Source organism: Eumetopias jubatus, unplaced genomic scaffold, assembly GCF_037043125.1.
Source record: "Eumetopias jubatus isolate StellerSeaLion01/CBP00866 unplaced genomic scaffold, mEumJub1_p1.0 scaffold_11, whole genome shotgun sequence".
NCBI classification, from domain to species: domain Eukaryota; kingdom Metazoa; phylum Chordata; class Mammalia; order Carnivora; family Otariidae; genus Eumetopias; species Eumetopias jubatus.
Window position 1 is genome coordinate 69,328,793 of NW_028274817.1, and position 14,413 is coordinate 69,343,205.

Genomic DNA, 14,413 nt, shown 5'->3' on the forward strand with positions numbered 1-14,413 from the left:
GAAGAGCCTTATTAAGTCCCAGTAAGGGAAATTTTGCCAATTGTGCCAAAGTATCATCATATATATTATTCTACACACAACTGTATTATGGTTTTCAGAATCAGGTGGTTAATTTTACTGATAAACAGCTTTTGTGATTGTATACTATTGTCCATCAGGTGAACCAAAAGTCAGCCAGCAAAGAACAGGCTGCCACAGAATACCCTTATGGTTGACCATATTGGCTCAGTACCATGATCTACCTGATCTGTCCTGTCCTTTGAGCAATGAATGGTGTTTTGGGAGAGAATGACTGTCTCCCATGACCTCAAGTACAAAAGGCTAATACCAAGCCTCAAAAAAAAAAAAAAAAAAAAAAATCGTAGGTATCTTTAATCTTATTACAAATTTATCCTCCTCTAATGAGTCTAAGCACTTGTAACCCTATTTATACTCAGAAGTAATGATTCTATAATCTTGCTATCTACTTTGTATAATTTTTCAACTTTAAGGGTTACCCTTCGGTTTTGGCTAACCATTAACCGAACAATCCAATCTGTTCATACAAGCTCTTCTACTATACCTGATTATTGCAGTTATTTATCTTTGGACTTTTACCAATTCCTATGCCTTTTCTGAGCCATAATAATCAAAATCTTGCAATAATTCAACAGTGACCCTAATGGGCTATGTATTTTAGCCAACTGTTGCATACTTTCTATACCTTCTAATTTCTATAAACTCATGGACAGATGGCATCCAAGTGCTGACAGTGCCTACCTATATTTAGTAATATCATCTTGATCCATTACAGCATACTAAATCAAGTTAACACAATGCCCACAGTTAAAAAGAGATTATCTTCAAGATCACTAGAAGATAATCAACAAGGCAGTTTTAGAAAAAGGTAAAACATTTCCTATTAAATATAATACCGAAATCCCATTCTCCCATTTGGGAATCCAAACGTTTATGCACGAACAGCAGATTTCTAGGAAATTCAAGGATACCACTTTGAACCAAAAGTTCAAAACCGAAGACTGCTTCAAAATAAGTAAGAATTTCCTATATAACCACCCCTCCTAAAACAGCATTTATTTCCTGCCTTTGTTCCTAGAGCCCCCACCCCTACCCACATCTATATAACACATACACATGAAGTAAAATCAGGTTGATAAAAACCTACAGTAGTTCTCAATTGCCTCTCAATTTAAATTTAAACTCCTCAGCCTCTATTCTTTCTAAATCTTCAAACTGACTCTCCTCTACTACACTCACTTCTTGTTACTACTTGACTCACCACTTCAGCCAAGGAAGACTACTTGCTATTTACCTTCCTACAGAATGCTTAGGTTATAAGCACCCACTCAAGAAAATCTTCTGATTAATACTCTCTAACAATAATCATCCAAGGAACTTACGCCCTTTTTTTCTCTTTACGGGTCAGGTCCTATCTCATATTATAATCCTCAACTTTTTCTCCCCAGCACATCACCCCAATTCCTAATAAAGCACTGCACACACAATAAGCACTCAAATATTTAAATGTGACATTTGCGCAGCAAACATAATAAAAAGCAGAGAGAAATAGAAATATATGGTTTTCCACAGCTTAGCTCACAACAGTAACAAATAACGTGACTGTAACATGTGATGGTCAGGATGCCAGTAGGTCTCAGCATTATGCATCCACAATCAAAGCCATAGCAACGTTTCAACCAACAGAGCTCCTTGGAGCAACTAGGGGTTACAGCCATTTTACAAAGGACAATTTTATACATAATTCATAAAAGGGACTGCTGGGTATGAGACAACTCTAGTGAACCATCATGTAGATTACCAGCTGCAATAGCACCTTCAAATACAACGGATTAAAATTTCAGTGAAATTATTAAATCATCCAACATTACAGAAGACAGTTCAGAACATAAAAATATGAAACAGCTCTAGGTCTTAAAATTTCTATAATCGAGGGCGCCTGGGTGGCTCAGTTGGTTAAGCGACTGCCTTCGGCTCAGGTCATGATCCTGGAGTCCCGGGATCGAGTCCCACATCGGGCTCCCTGCTCAGCAGGGAGTCTGCTTCTCCCTCTGACCCTCTTCCCTCTCATGCTCTCTATCTCTCGTTCTCTCTCTCTCAAATAGATAAATAAAATCTTTAAAAAAAAAAATTTCTATAATCGAGTCACAGAATAACTTGTCATTAACTGGAAAGGATAAACACTGCTGAAAACAGATAACCAAGAATACTACCATAACATTTTTGCCTTTTCACTGCTGCAAAACCAAAATAACCTGATTTTAACTATTTTTCATAGAAGGCCAACTACATCTATGATTCAGGACAACAGTGCACTGCTAACAAGAGCACAACTTAGGAACAGACTCAAGACTCTGTGAGTAGTAGTACTGGGGCGCCTGGGTGGCTCAGATAGTTAAGCATCTGCCTTCGGCTCAGGTCATGATCCCAGGGTCCTGGGATCGAGTCCCGCATCGGGCTCCCTGCTCCTTGGGAGCCTGCTTCTCCCTCTGCTTCTCTCTCTCTCTCCCTCCATCTCTCACGAATAAATAAATAAAATCTTAAAAAAATATATTTTAAAAAAAGAAGACTGTGAGTACTGAACTGACAAAGGCATTTGACAGTAAGTGAAATCTAGTTAAGACTAGATATCCTGAAATAAGTTAAAACATTACTGGTATAGTATATTTAAGGTGAAATCAAAGCAGTTTGCACAGTCCTTTCTACACTTTTACTGGTGAAGACACAGAAATAAAACAGCACCTTCCACTAGTAGAAACAGAACCACATGGGAATGCATAGCTGGTTCAATGTCTTTAAGGGGGTAGCCCCACAATGTATTTTAGGACCATTTTTACTTCTTTGGTAGGGTACAATGACAAGCTTTCTGTTAACAGGTTAGATACTGAAAAACATGATTCTGTCTCCCACTTCAGTTTTCCCTTCTCCTTGAGTTTTTCTACTCCTACAGTCTGGTATAAGGTCAGCAGCAGTGACTGCCCTGCTACACATGTAAACAATCGAAGACCTAAGCCAAGGGGATCAGAGTTCAAGTTGTGGAGCCATAGCTATATAAGAGGGCACAAGTGAGTTTATACTGAATCAAGAGAAGGGTGGAACCAACCCTGATTAATAAAGGGTAAGGACTTCCTCTGACAACTAGGTGCACAAGTGAACTCTGAGCCCTGGCTCTTAGAACAGGGTCCAAGCCCCAGTGGCAGGCAGTACAAGGTTCCCCCCATAATTTTTGGTGGTAACTAGCTAGATAATACTGCAATAAAAATCGCAAAAAGCCACTCAAATCTACATATTATGTATCCTTTCAGAGATACTCAATGCATATAAGAAATTAGTCTCATCGGCTACCTCCAAGAAGAGTAGCTGGGAGACCTTTTCACTGTATCCATACAAAAAGCAATGAACAAATAATAATAATAAACTCTTAAAATTAACTGGAAAAATAATCATTAACAGATGTCATGATAAAAAGTGATTTCAGATCTTTTGCATAAACTAGCTAAATTAAGCTGCAGCTTCCAAACCTGATTAAGGGATAGTAGGATACGATCAATGGTTTTCAAACTGTACTCAAGAGCTGCCTTGAGGGATGGTGCCTTTTTTAATCTTTTATTTCTTCTCTGTTCTGTGTCTGCTTTCAAGATATTCAAGCTCAAGAGAAAGGAACAAAGGAAAAGAGACGAAAAAAACCAAACTCTTAAAAAATACAGAGAACAAAGCGGTGGTTGCCAGGGGGGAGGTGGGTGGGTGGACCAGGTGAAGGGGATTAAGATACACTTATCCTGATGAGCACTGAGTACTGTATAGAATTGCTGAGTCACTATATTGTACACCTGAAACCAATACAACACTGTATGTTAATTATATTTGCATTAAAAAAAGAAAACAGTTACCAAGAGAAAAAAGTTATATTCAGGCTCAGGTTTTAATATCTTACTTCTCTATTACTGCCTGTGTGATCCCAAGAAAGTTACATGACCCCTGACTTTTTTTTTAATTGGTAAAACTGGCAATAATACCATCTACTTCAAAGGATCATCGTAAGCATTAAGACCAACATCTGAAACAACTGGCACAGTACCTGAGCACATAGTGGATTTTCAATAAATGGTAGCTAACATAATTACTTATTAACCACTTCCAGACTTGTTTCAAAACTAAATGTTGACCACTGAGCTTGGTTATGTATTCTTCATTTTTTCTGGAGACCTACACTCCTTCTATCATTACCTCTTAAGTTTATATCCATCTTCTTTCCCTAACTACATCAAAAGTTCTGAGGGCCAGTCTTACTTCTTTTATGAATCTTTCAGAGACCCTACCACAGTGTGACCTTGACGTCTGCCAGCTAGGCCTCACTTGTTCACCAGAAAACATCTGCAATTCAGACCAAAAAATTGAAAAACTAATCAAAAACCTGGTTTGGATACTATCGCCTCAATTCTACCAGTTTTAATTATGTCGAACGAAAAAAGAATAAGCTACTGAGGAACAAATTTCACAGCCTAGTTTTCATGTCACTGATCCACATAGTGGCATCTTGTTATAACTATTTCCTATTACAGATTAAGGCCCTTTATCCACTACTCCTTGAAAATCAATTAACTGTTACAAATACCTATCAGAACATATCCAAATTTAATCCAAACAACCCAAAGAAACAATGTCATATGTTCTGCACTTTTACAGGCATTATAAAAATAGATGTAGAACTTCTTGCTATAAGGATAATTTTTGTGCTTTTTAAATGTTCCTTGCTAGATAAAACGGATTTTTTAAAACATAATGCAGACCTGGTCCAAGCACTTTCACCATTTTAAGTCAACAAACATTTCTAAATTCTTAACTTTATTCCATGCAAAAACCTATTTAATGCCTGAAGTAACAGGCTGTTTCTTTCTGGGCTTTTGTAAAGGGAAATAATAACCATTAAAATGTTACTCACAGGATTGTACTGAAGAGCAGAGACGTAAGCTTGAACTGCCCCTTCCATGTCACCTGCTGCTACCAATGCGGCTGCCAGGTTAATATAACCATCGATGAAATCTGGTTTGAGACGCAATGCATGCCGGTAATGCTCAATTGCTTCCTGCAACTGCCCTCTTTCCTTGTACACATTCCCCAAATTCGAATAGGCTTCTGCCAGAAGGGGGTTCTGTTTAATTGCCAGAGTGCTAAAGTGAGCAGATCTGGAAAAAGCGGAAAGTGTTGATACATGGGTACGCATGTTACAGAGAGAAGGTATGGCCCATACGCAACTCAGTTTCTGAAGTTCCTGCGCTATTATTGCTAACTACAGGACATTATCTTTTAACCACTGTATGGTAGGAAAAATTTTGGAAATCAAACTTTTCCAAAAGTAGCGGTATCCCAGATTTCAAATTGGAATGCTTTTTTCTTATGAGCTAAAATTCTTGCTAAAGTCTTCTTACCAAACTGCCACATTGTAAGATATGAACACTAAGATCAAGAATGAAAATGCTATGTGCATGACCCTCACTTTCCATTTGTTGATAAAGGGTAATGACACTCATCTTTAAATGTCTAAATAAGCCAGAATGGCAATTTATTAAGAGGATAAGAACACAGATTCTTCCCTTTTGATTAATTCAACTGATTAGCTAACAGTAGCATATCAGAAGGATTTGTCCATTTGCAACTTGAACCACATATGCACCTCCTACCACAGCAATATACACCATCATTTCTGAGCATTTCCATTCCTCAAACTGACACATCTTACAAAGGTGAGACAGGATGCTCAGACGGAATAAATTATTCTTAGTATACCTGAAGAGTTAAGAAGGCAGATGTAGGTGGAAAAATCTAGAAAAGGTCCCTAGTCATACTGATAATACAAACACCACCACAAAAGAAAGGAGAAAAACTGGCAGCTGGGCATGTCCCAAGTGGGCAAAAGAGCAGATGTGCGTTGGTGGCTTAGTTGAAACCCAGTACTGGAAAAATTTCAAATTCAAATATTTAAGTATCATTTTTTTAAGCTCAGCACCCAGAGGCAGCAATCACCAGCAGGTACCCCCACATCTCCTACCTGTCCAGCCTTCGACACTGGAAGTGTATAGATGAAAGTAATAAAAGCACACCAGTATTGTCTGGCTCTTGTCTCCAGAGCTGCATGCAGTGTCTCTCAGCTGCCTCAAAATCTCCTGCCTGATATTCTCGATGTGCCAACTCAGCTAACCCTTGGAAGGAAAGCATACGTTTCGTTGGTTCTGGAGAATCATCAAAACATTTGAGGGAAGGAGGGGGGAAAACAAAAAGTTAGAAATGCAAACAAAAAAATGTAAAAATATGGTATATTAAACTCAAAGATGAAAACGCTTGAAACTATGTAAAGCACTAGAGTGAGTGTTCTGCACGTTATTTATACCTCCAAGTTAACATCAGGTGCAGAATTGGCATTTTTAGAATTCACCATTAACTTTTCTTTCCTAGACCAGATAGAAACATTTACTTCCAAATAAGATTACATTTTGTGAACAAAAATACTTTGTACTTTTAAATCATAAATCAGAGGTAGCATCTAAAGAGTCACCAAACATTATTCCCTATACTTTAGTTAACATACAGAAACAAAACATACAACGTGATTTGCAAGGTCACAAAGATTTAAACATCAGAATAACCTACTGGAAAGTAATACTCTGTCCCATGTTTCAGGTTGGATTGGGGGGGTGGATATTGGTAACAATCTCTCTCTTCATGGGAGTGGGAGCACGGGGTGTGTTTTTAACTCTTGAAATGACAATGTTGTGTTTGCAGATTTCTCAACTTAGTTTTTCGTTAAGGGATACACTAGAAACCAGCACAGGAAGGGGAAAACACTAAGTCAAGGTGCTATTTTTAAAACAGCTGATAAACAAGATGAATTAGTCTCTCAGGAGCCAAAATATTTAAAGGGGTCATCAAACGTTCTAAGTAAAGACCCAAGATTATATTGCTCCTCTATTATCCCAAGTTCACAATGGAGACCAAATTAGCTAAATCCCACCCACGCTGGTTCAAGACTAGCATTTTCCAAGAGCTCTGACACTGACTAAAGGATTAAGACATTGCAAACAACCCTATATAAACCAAGCAGTTACCTACAACTGCAATGATTTTGAGGAGGAATGGGGAAATGCTCAAATATAAGACCATTCGATAAAGTGGGACAGAATGAATAACAAGTGAAAGCACTTTGCTCCGTGTGACTTAATTCAGATACATAAAGATACACAGTATAGCTAAAGCCCCGGAGAGGGGGAGAAAAACAACCACAGACTAAGTCTCAACTGTAAACACTTACTTAAACAATGATACATTACTAGGAATTTGATCATAGCACTTGCGTTAGGAGGTTGGAATGGGAAACCATGTACAAATTATTTAAATTCTACCAAGGTCACAGTGACAAGCTCCAATTTGAGCCCTGCTCCCCAACCGTTACGTAGCTGGGAAGTGATCTGTATACTCAGGAAAGCAAAGTAAATTTCCTGACAGAACGTAAAGCTGACCACTACAGAAGCGCAGAGACTTGCATCCAAATCTGGGTGAGGTGGTATCTCAAGGAGAAACTGGTGAATTAATTACATTTTAGACAAATCTCTGTAATTTCCTAGCTCCTCATTTTAAGACACTATCAACTTTTCAAAGCCCCTTAGCTGCTAATATTAATACTTGAAATGACAACTTCCTCAAACAAAATAACACACAGAAAAGGGCAAGCTAGTACAGAATCTTACATCTTTAAGAATCTGTGGAAGGAAGGGGAACACTAATTATTAAATCCCACTACCCACAATCTCACGGATTAAGATGCAACGGAAGATTCGCCTATTAATTCCTGCACAATGTCCGAAAATAATAAAAGCCTTGAAACATCTCAACTGAGAAACAACAACAAAATAACCTCGTGGGAAACCTTAGAACCGCAGCCCAGTTCCCCCCCCCTTCCGCCCCAAATAGCCTCAATATGGAAAGGCAGCTGAAGGACACTCCTATAATTTGGTTCTCGTATTTTTAGTACTGAATGCTCTCGACTGAATTGTCTAAAAGGGCAACCGCCTTGCACTTGTGCAGCTACACTCCAGTTGCTTTACAAACTCTTCAAGCAAGGATGAAAACTTAAAAAAATACACACCCTATGAATAAAGAGACACTAAGCTAAAGAATGGGGATGGAAGACCCAGAGGCAGCGGCGGAGGAATACAGGGAGAAAGTAACACAAAGCAGGAACTCGGCGGGCAGGGTGGTCAACGCCAAAGCACCAGCACCAGGGTGGTTTCTCCCCAAGGATAGGAAGTGGACCGCAGGGCTGGCAACCTCGCGAAGGAAAGGGTGTGGTTCCCCGCGGGAGGGGAGGGAAGACGGGATGGGAAATCCAGGCTGGGGGCAGCGGGTGGAATTGGGCGATGGCAAAAGGAACCCCTGGAAATTTCCAATCTTCAACCGGGGCCGCTCGACCGAAACAACACCAGAAAGGCGCTGCCCAGCGGGGTGCTGCTCAGTAGCCCCTCTTCTCAAGATTACTTACAGCACACCAAGGAGCTTTTTTGCTCGTCCTCGGGTGATGCAAAGTGAGGACATGATTACATCGGAATGGCACCCCCGCCCTAGACTGACAGAGAAGCACCAAATCTGGCTAAGGGGAAAGGGCTGGAGGGGGGTCGGGAGAGGGGAGAGGAGGGGGGCGGTGGGCTGAATTAGGAGAGAAAGCGACTGCGAAGGAGAGTGAAAGGGCAGGGATTCCAATGCAGTCCATTCCGAGACATTCTAAGCGCGCACGTGTGGTAGAGGCGTCCCGGGAGAGTCGGAAGCTAGAAAACTGATGGGATTAAAAAAGCAAAAATGGAAGCAAAAAGCAAGCAAGAAAAGAGGAAATGTTCGAGGAGCGGACGACAGCGGAAAACCCGAACAGATGCCGGTAGACGACGAAAAGCTCAGCAATGCCACTGATGTAATGGGGATGGCTAGGGGGGAAGGAAGGGAGTGATGAGAGGTAGAGGACGGCGCGAGACCCCGACGGGGCGTCTGCCAAGGTAGAACGGACACCGGTACCTGTGCTGTCGGCCACGTTGCCCACGGAAGACGCCATCTGGAGCTTCTTGAGGGAGAACGAGAGGAGGGTAATTGACCCGCTGCCGCCACTACTGGCAAGAATGTTTCTAGAGGTAGTAGTAAGAGGATGGCAGCCGTAGCAGTGTTTTGGCAGGCTTAAGCGGCGGCAGCAGTTACAGGCTTCGAACCTTAGGAACTCTGGCTGGCCATCTACCTCTCACGGTCTTGAAATGGCGGCGACGGCTCCTCGGCCGAAACAACACGGGCCGGAACTACTTTCTGTTACAATCAAGTACCAGCGCGGAGGTAGCGCGGTAACCAGAGCTACCGACAAAATGACTATAATCAAAGTCGCCAGCTCTTCTGTAACCTTCCGCCCAGGGCTCATTGCGACAAACATGATTGTGATGAGAGCGCATGCGAGCAACCCTGTCAACCCTACTCGCGCCTAGGGCACTGGCTGGGGCAGGAGCGGCGAAGTTTTTCAATAGCGAAGCGGAGGGTTAAAAAGAAAGCCGTCTATACGACGGGTACATTTTTGTCGGAGTTGTACGGTCTATTACCCAGCCGGTAATGGAGATTTTTAGTGCCGATGCCAGAGGCGTCTAAAAAATTCCGTCAACTTTATTCGTGTAGAAATTGATAGTTACAATGTGGTCGATGGATCAATCTGAGCAAGTGAATGTAAATGTTTATATTTCCAAGACCGAGCTGTTGTTCAAAACGATGGCGGAGAAGGTTAGAATTTGAACGAGTCTCAATTCTGATTCCACCCACTGATTTAAGCACTTTGGATGAAAAACACTGATACTTTCACCGGGCCAAATGAACCCGAACATCTCAGATCGTAGCCATATAGTCCGAAATTTCAAAATCGTTCTGGTGTTCAGCATTGTTCTGCCCACGGTCCTAGGGCAAAATGCTTCATGCTGAGAGTTTGCATTCCAAAGGCAACCATAAAAATGTTAAAGATGATTCATCTTCGTCAAAATCCTTGACTCTCTTCTGAGTTGTAACTTCGCTTCCCTCAGATAGCTCTGCAGATCCTAACAATCGATGATTCCATTTAGCTCAAGGCAGTTCAACAATGACAGATGAATTCACTTGCCATCTACCTAAAACCACACATCCAGATCGAGTCTGATTTGCCTCCACTTCCCTGAACAAATCAACTCTTGTGATCGTCCTGTAGTTTGAAGTCCATTGTTCGGATATTTTGTAACACAGGTATTAATTTATATCTCCTTGTAGAAAGGATTTAAGGTAACTTGCCACGTCAGCAAGAAATTTTTATAAGCCCATGGAGGCAACAGGTTGGATCTCTCAGAGCCTTTTTATTTCAAAAAGTCATCCTTGATCTAAGAAAACAGGTCAGTGAATTTCTTCAAAACGTTTCTACTACCTTGCCACTTGACTACATTAAAGAAAAACGAAAACAAAAACCCTAAGCCCTTGAGTTCTGCTTCAATTTCTTCACAGTTCACAAACTGTTAATTACGGGTATGAGCACAGAGAAAATTCCTGTTGATAATTTCTCCCATCACATCTGATGATTAATAGTCACATGCAATGAAAAAGACAAAGTTCACTCCACAGACTCTCTCTGGAAATTGGGTACCAACCTCTTCTCTCAGATTGATTTAACTGGGAAGACCTTTTCGCCCCCTTCTCATTACAGGTGCCCCATCTGTGGCAAATAAACTCAGCTTTTCAGCTTTTAGAACAGACTTCTCAGATTCCACTGGCAGATGTTTAGGCCTCACTGATTAGCCGGTGCTAGCTAATTAAGTAAAACTCTTTTTGTTGTTCAATGTCAGGTCATGTTCCCTGTCAGGCCGGCTATTGGGCATATCCCTACTTGTGGTCTAAGTTTCCTTATCCGGAGAGAGAAGAGTCAGGGGATATTGTGATACATTTTACTGCTGTGAGAAGCTGGATGGTGAGGCTCACAGTGGTTCAATCAGGAAAAACACCAGCTGAAGGCTCAAGACCCCCTCCAGGTACCCTCCAGGCATAGCACCTGGAAGGTTTAGTGTGAAGGACTTACTCATTGGACAAACACACCTTCTTTGTCCAGTCAGGTAACATTTACTAACACATCCCTTTGTGCAAGGCACGGTGGGGGACACAGAAATCAACAAGATGAGATCTTTGCCCCCAAGGAACTTGAAGCCCAGTTAGGTAGACACAAAAAGCCCCTGGAGCATAAAACAGAAGAGTATTATTTAGGCGATAAAATACATTAAGGTCTATAAATATCTGGGGAGGGAACAGTCACTTCAGGCTGGAGGCCCGACCTGGGCATGGAAGAGGGGGCTTTTGTGTATTCTCTTTCACCCTGACTTCTGTTTTTGTTTTTGTTTTTTTTTCCACTCCCTTTCATGTGCAGCGATTCTAAATTCAGAATCATCTGAAATAAATCAGCCCCGTCTTCCACCCCCAACCCCAAACTTTGCCTGCGTGCCAACATCACTAGTGGCGTATTAGGTTTTGGTTACCGTGCCGCAAAGAGCCACAAATTTCGCGGCTTACAACGGCACGCATTTCGCAGCCCTGGCGCGGGCTTTGGGTGACGGAGCGGGAGTCACGATCTGGCCGCTGTCGCCGCCCGCCGCTCGCCACCCGCCGCCGCTGGAAAATGGCTCCAAGGGTTAAAGGAAGCTGGAGAAACACACATGGAGAGATGTAGCACCGCAGGCGTCTCCAGATGTTCGGGAATAACATTCCAGAGAGAGATTGAGCCCCTGGGGATTAGAGGACTAGTCATCACGAAGAAAAGTAGTCTTAAAACCTTCCAGAAATCTTTGAACCTGAATCAAAGTAAACGAGACACTGACTTCATGGTAGGACAATAACCATCCCTAGCCAGTGTTTGGAAACCACCATTCCTTATTTGGTAGCTGCTAAGGTAGAGATATGACCGGCTGTGCTATCACCAGTGGAGATGAAAAAGGTGGGGGGAAAAAAGAGATCAGAGTCAAAGCTTAATGGGTACATGAAAAGGGCTGCTTTCTGCAGAACAAAAGCAGAAAGACAAGGGGAGCACACCCTCTGGGAGCTCTGCCAGATGAGGATACCTTTTCCTCTCTTCAGCGCCCATAGTCTTTAAAGATGTGAGAGCTCAAAGACCAACGAGGTCCACTGCCCTTAGCAATCATCACTATAGTCCTACCCTGTGGCCTCTTGACCCACGAACTCTGAGGAGAGGGATATCAAAATGGAGGAGGCGAGAGTCACAGCTTTGGTTCCTTCTTCCAATCCATGTCCAGCACGGAATGATGTTTGAAAAGATTGTCACAGTTTTCAGCCTGGCACCGCATGCCAAGAACAAAATAATTCATAAAGGAGTTCAGAATCCCCGAATGGAGACTTGCAACATCACCTCAATGAAAATGTGTCCGTAGTTAGTGGACACACACCTCAATACTGCATTTGGTATTCTGGATCCTTCCAAAGGTGAAAGGATCATCTAGCTATTGTATGGTTAGTTCTTCTCCCATGGAAGTTTCTGCAGTTCCTGCTCTCTCGCTCTTTTTTATTTTATTTTATTTATTTATTTATATTTTTTTTAAGATTCCATCCATTTATTTGACAGAGAGATAGAGAGCACAAGTAGGCAGAGTGGCAGGCAGAGGGAGAGGGAGAAGCAGGCTCTCCGCCGAGCAGGGAGCCGGACATGGGGCTCGATCCCAGGACCCCGGGACCATGACCCAAGCCGAAGGCAGCCGCCTAACCGACTGAGCCACCCAGGCGCCCCTCTTTTTTATTTTTTTAAGATTTTATTTATTTGAGAGAGAGAGAGTACAAGCAGGGGGAGAGGCAAAGGGAGAGGGAGAAGCAGACTCCCCGCTTAGCCAGGAGCCCAACATGGGGCTGGATCCCAGGACCTGGAGATCATGACCCGAGCTGAAGGCAGACACTTAACCATCTGAGCCACCCAGGTGCCCCTCTGCAGTTCCTTCTCAAGTGGGGGTGGGGGGGGACTCTTTCTCTGAAAATGGAAGTCAGGTAGACCAGAGCCCTACAGTCATTGCCCCAGAGATCTTTGTGGATCAGTCTGTGAATGGCTTGTTGACACCATAGGCATCACATTGCGGAGCCCACGAGCAAGACATGATGATGTCCCCCCAGGCTCACCATTGCTACCTCCAATGTAGAATAATCAAATCCAAAGGAACTTCGGCGGACTCACCGGCACAGATGTCCTTGTGTCTAAAATTATGTGCTATCACAGCGCCTGGGTGGCTCAATCGGTTAAGCATCTGCCTTCAGCTCAGGTCATGATCTCAGGGTCCTGGGTTCAAGCCCTGCGTCAGGCTTCCTGCTCAGCAGGAAGTCTGCTTCTCCCTCTCCCTCTGCCACTCCCCGCACCTGTGCACACACTCTCTCTCTCAAATAAATAAAAAAATCTTTAATAAAATAAAATTATGTGCTACCATTTGAATTTTGATCCTGACCCTGCTCCTGGGATTGCAAGAGTTTATGACTCAATGAAAAGTAGTGGTCTGATGGTTGTGACAAGCCTTACAGAGTTGCTGGAAAAATAAAAAAAACTTGTGAAATAAAGATGGTACTGGGAACCAGTCACATGCTGGGAGGCAGAAGGGAATCTAGTAAATGTGCCAGATGGTTCTTTTCTTGTTCTGGATAGTTCTGATGACTGTTACCTTTTAAGCTCGAGCTTTCGCTCCCATGGTAAAAACACTTCACACTAGAATTGAGCACTCAAACAGTAGGTTTCTCTTTGATGAACAACCAGATGTGTGGATGGACAATTCCTGATCTAATTAAACATTCAACCAGGGACTCTGAAACGGAGCTTTGTCTTATTCAGGGCCTTCGTTGCCTGAATCTGCAATTCACCCCGTCAGACTTACCAGTTGAGTATCATGATTCATGCAGGTGCGTTCTTTGTAATACCTGTCTCATTTTGTTATGTTTCTGTATACCAGAATAGATTTAATTCAAAAACTGCCTTTGCCAAACAAAGTGAAGGATTAGTGACAGGAGAAGTATTCATGAAAATGAGGAGAACCCTGCATCTTGCACTTTGAGTTCAAGAAAAAAAAAAATTGAAATCCAGTTTACAAACTTTCATTGCTATTAAAATCTTTTGCTGCTACAACTCTCAGAGTTTGTGTTTTTTTTAAGATTTTTATTTATTTATTTGACAAAGAGAGACACAGCGAGAGAGGGAGCACAAGCAGGGGGAGTGGGAGAGGGAGAAGCAGGCTTCCCGCGGAGCAGGGAGCCCGATGCAGGGCTCGATCCCAGGACCCTGGGATCATGACCTGAGCCGAAGGCAGACCAACGACTGAGCCACCCACGCGCCCCAACT

At 42.4% G+C, this 14,413-nt stretch overlaps 1 protein-coding gene and 2 pseudogenes across 2 annotated transcripts in view; 2 read left to right on the forward strand and 1 right to left on the reverse strand.

Annotated features, from left to right (window-relative positions):
- The window catches only part of OGT (O-linked N-acetylglucosamine (GlcNAc) transferase), a 34,471-nt gene extending 25,138 nt beyond the window's left edge, over positions 1-9,333 (reverse strand). Inside the window, exons 1-3 of one of the 2 annotated variants that reach the window (XM_028095490.2) lie at positions 9,076-9,333; positions 6,068-6,218; positions 4,961-5,204 (exon numbers count right to left, since the gene is read on the reverse strand). In XM_028095490.2, the coding sequence (XP_027951291.1) occupies positions 4,961-5,204; positions 6,068-6,218; positions 9,076-9,112 (432 nt within the window). In that variant the 5' untranslated portion in view covers positions 9,113-9,333. Of the gene's footprint in view, positions 1-4,960; positions 5,205-6,067; positions 6,249-9,075 lie in introns of both variants that reach the window. The other variant, XM_028095489.2, reaches the window with a different exon arrangement.
- Positions 9,334-11,750: 2,417 nt separating this feature from the next.
- On the forward strand, positions 11,751-12,361 carry LOC148163081 (suppressor of cytokine signaling 6-like; annotated as a pseudogene).
- A 76-nt stretch (positions 12,362-12,437) lies between these two features.
- Positions 12,438-14,097, forward strand: LOC114202313 (suppressor of cytokine signaling 6-like; annotated as a pseudogene).
- The last annotated feature ends 316 nt before the right edge of the window (positions 14,098-14,413 follow it).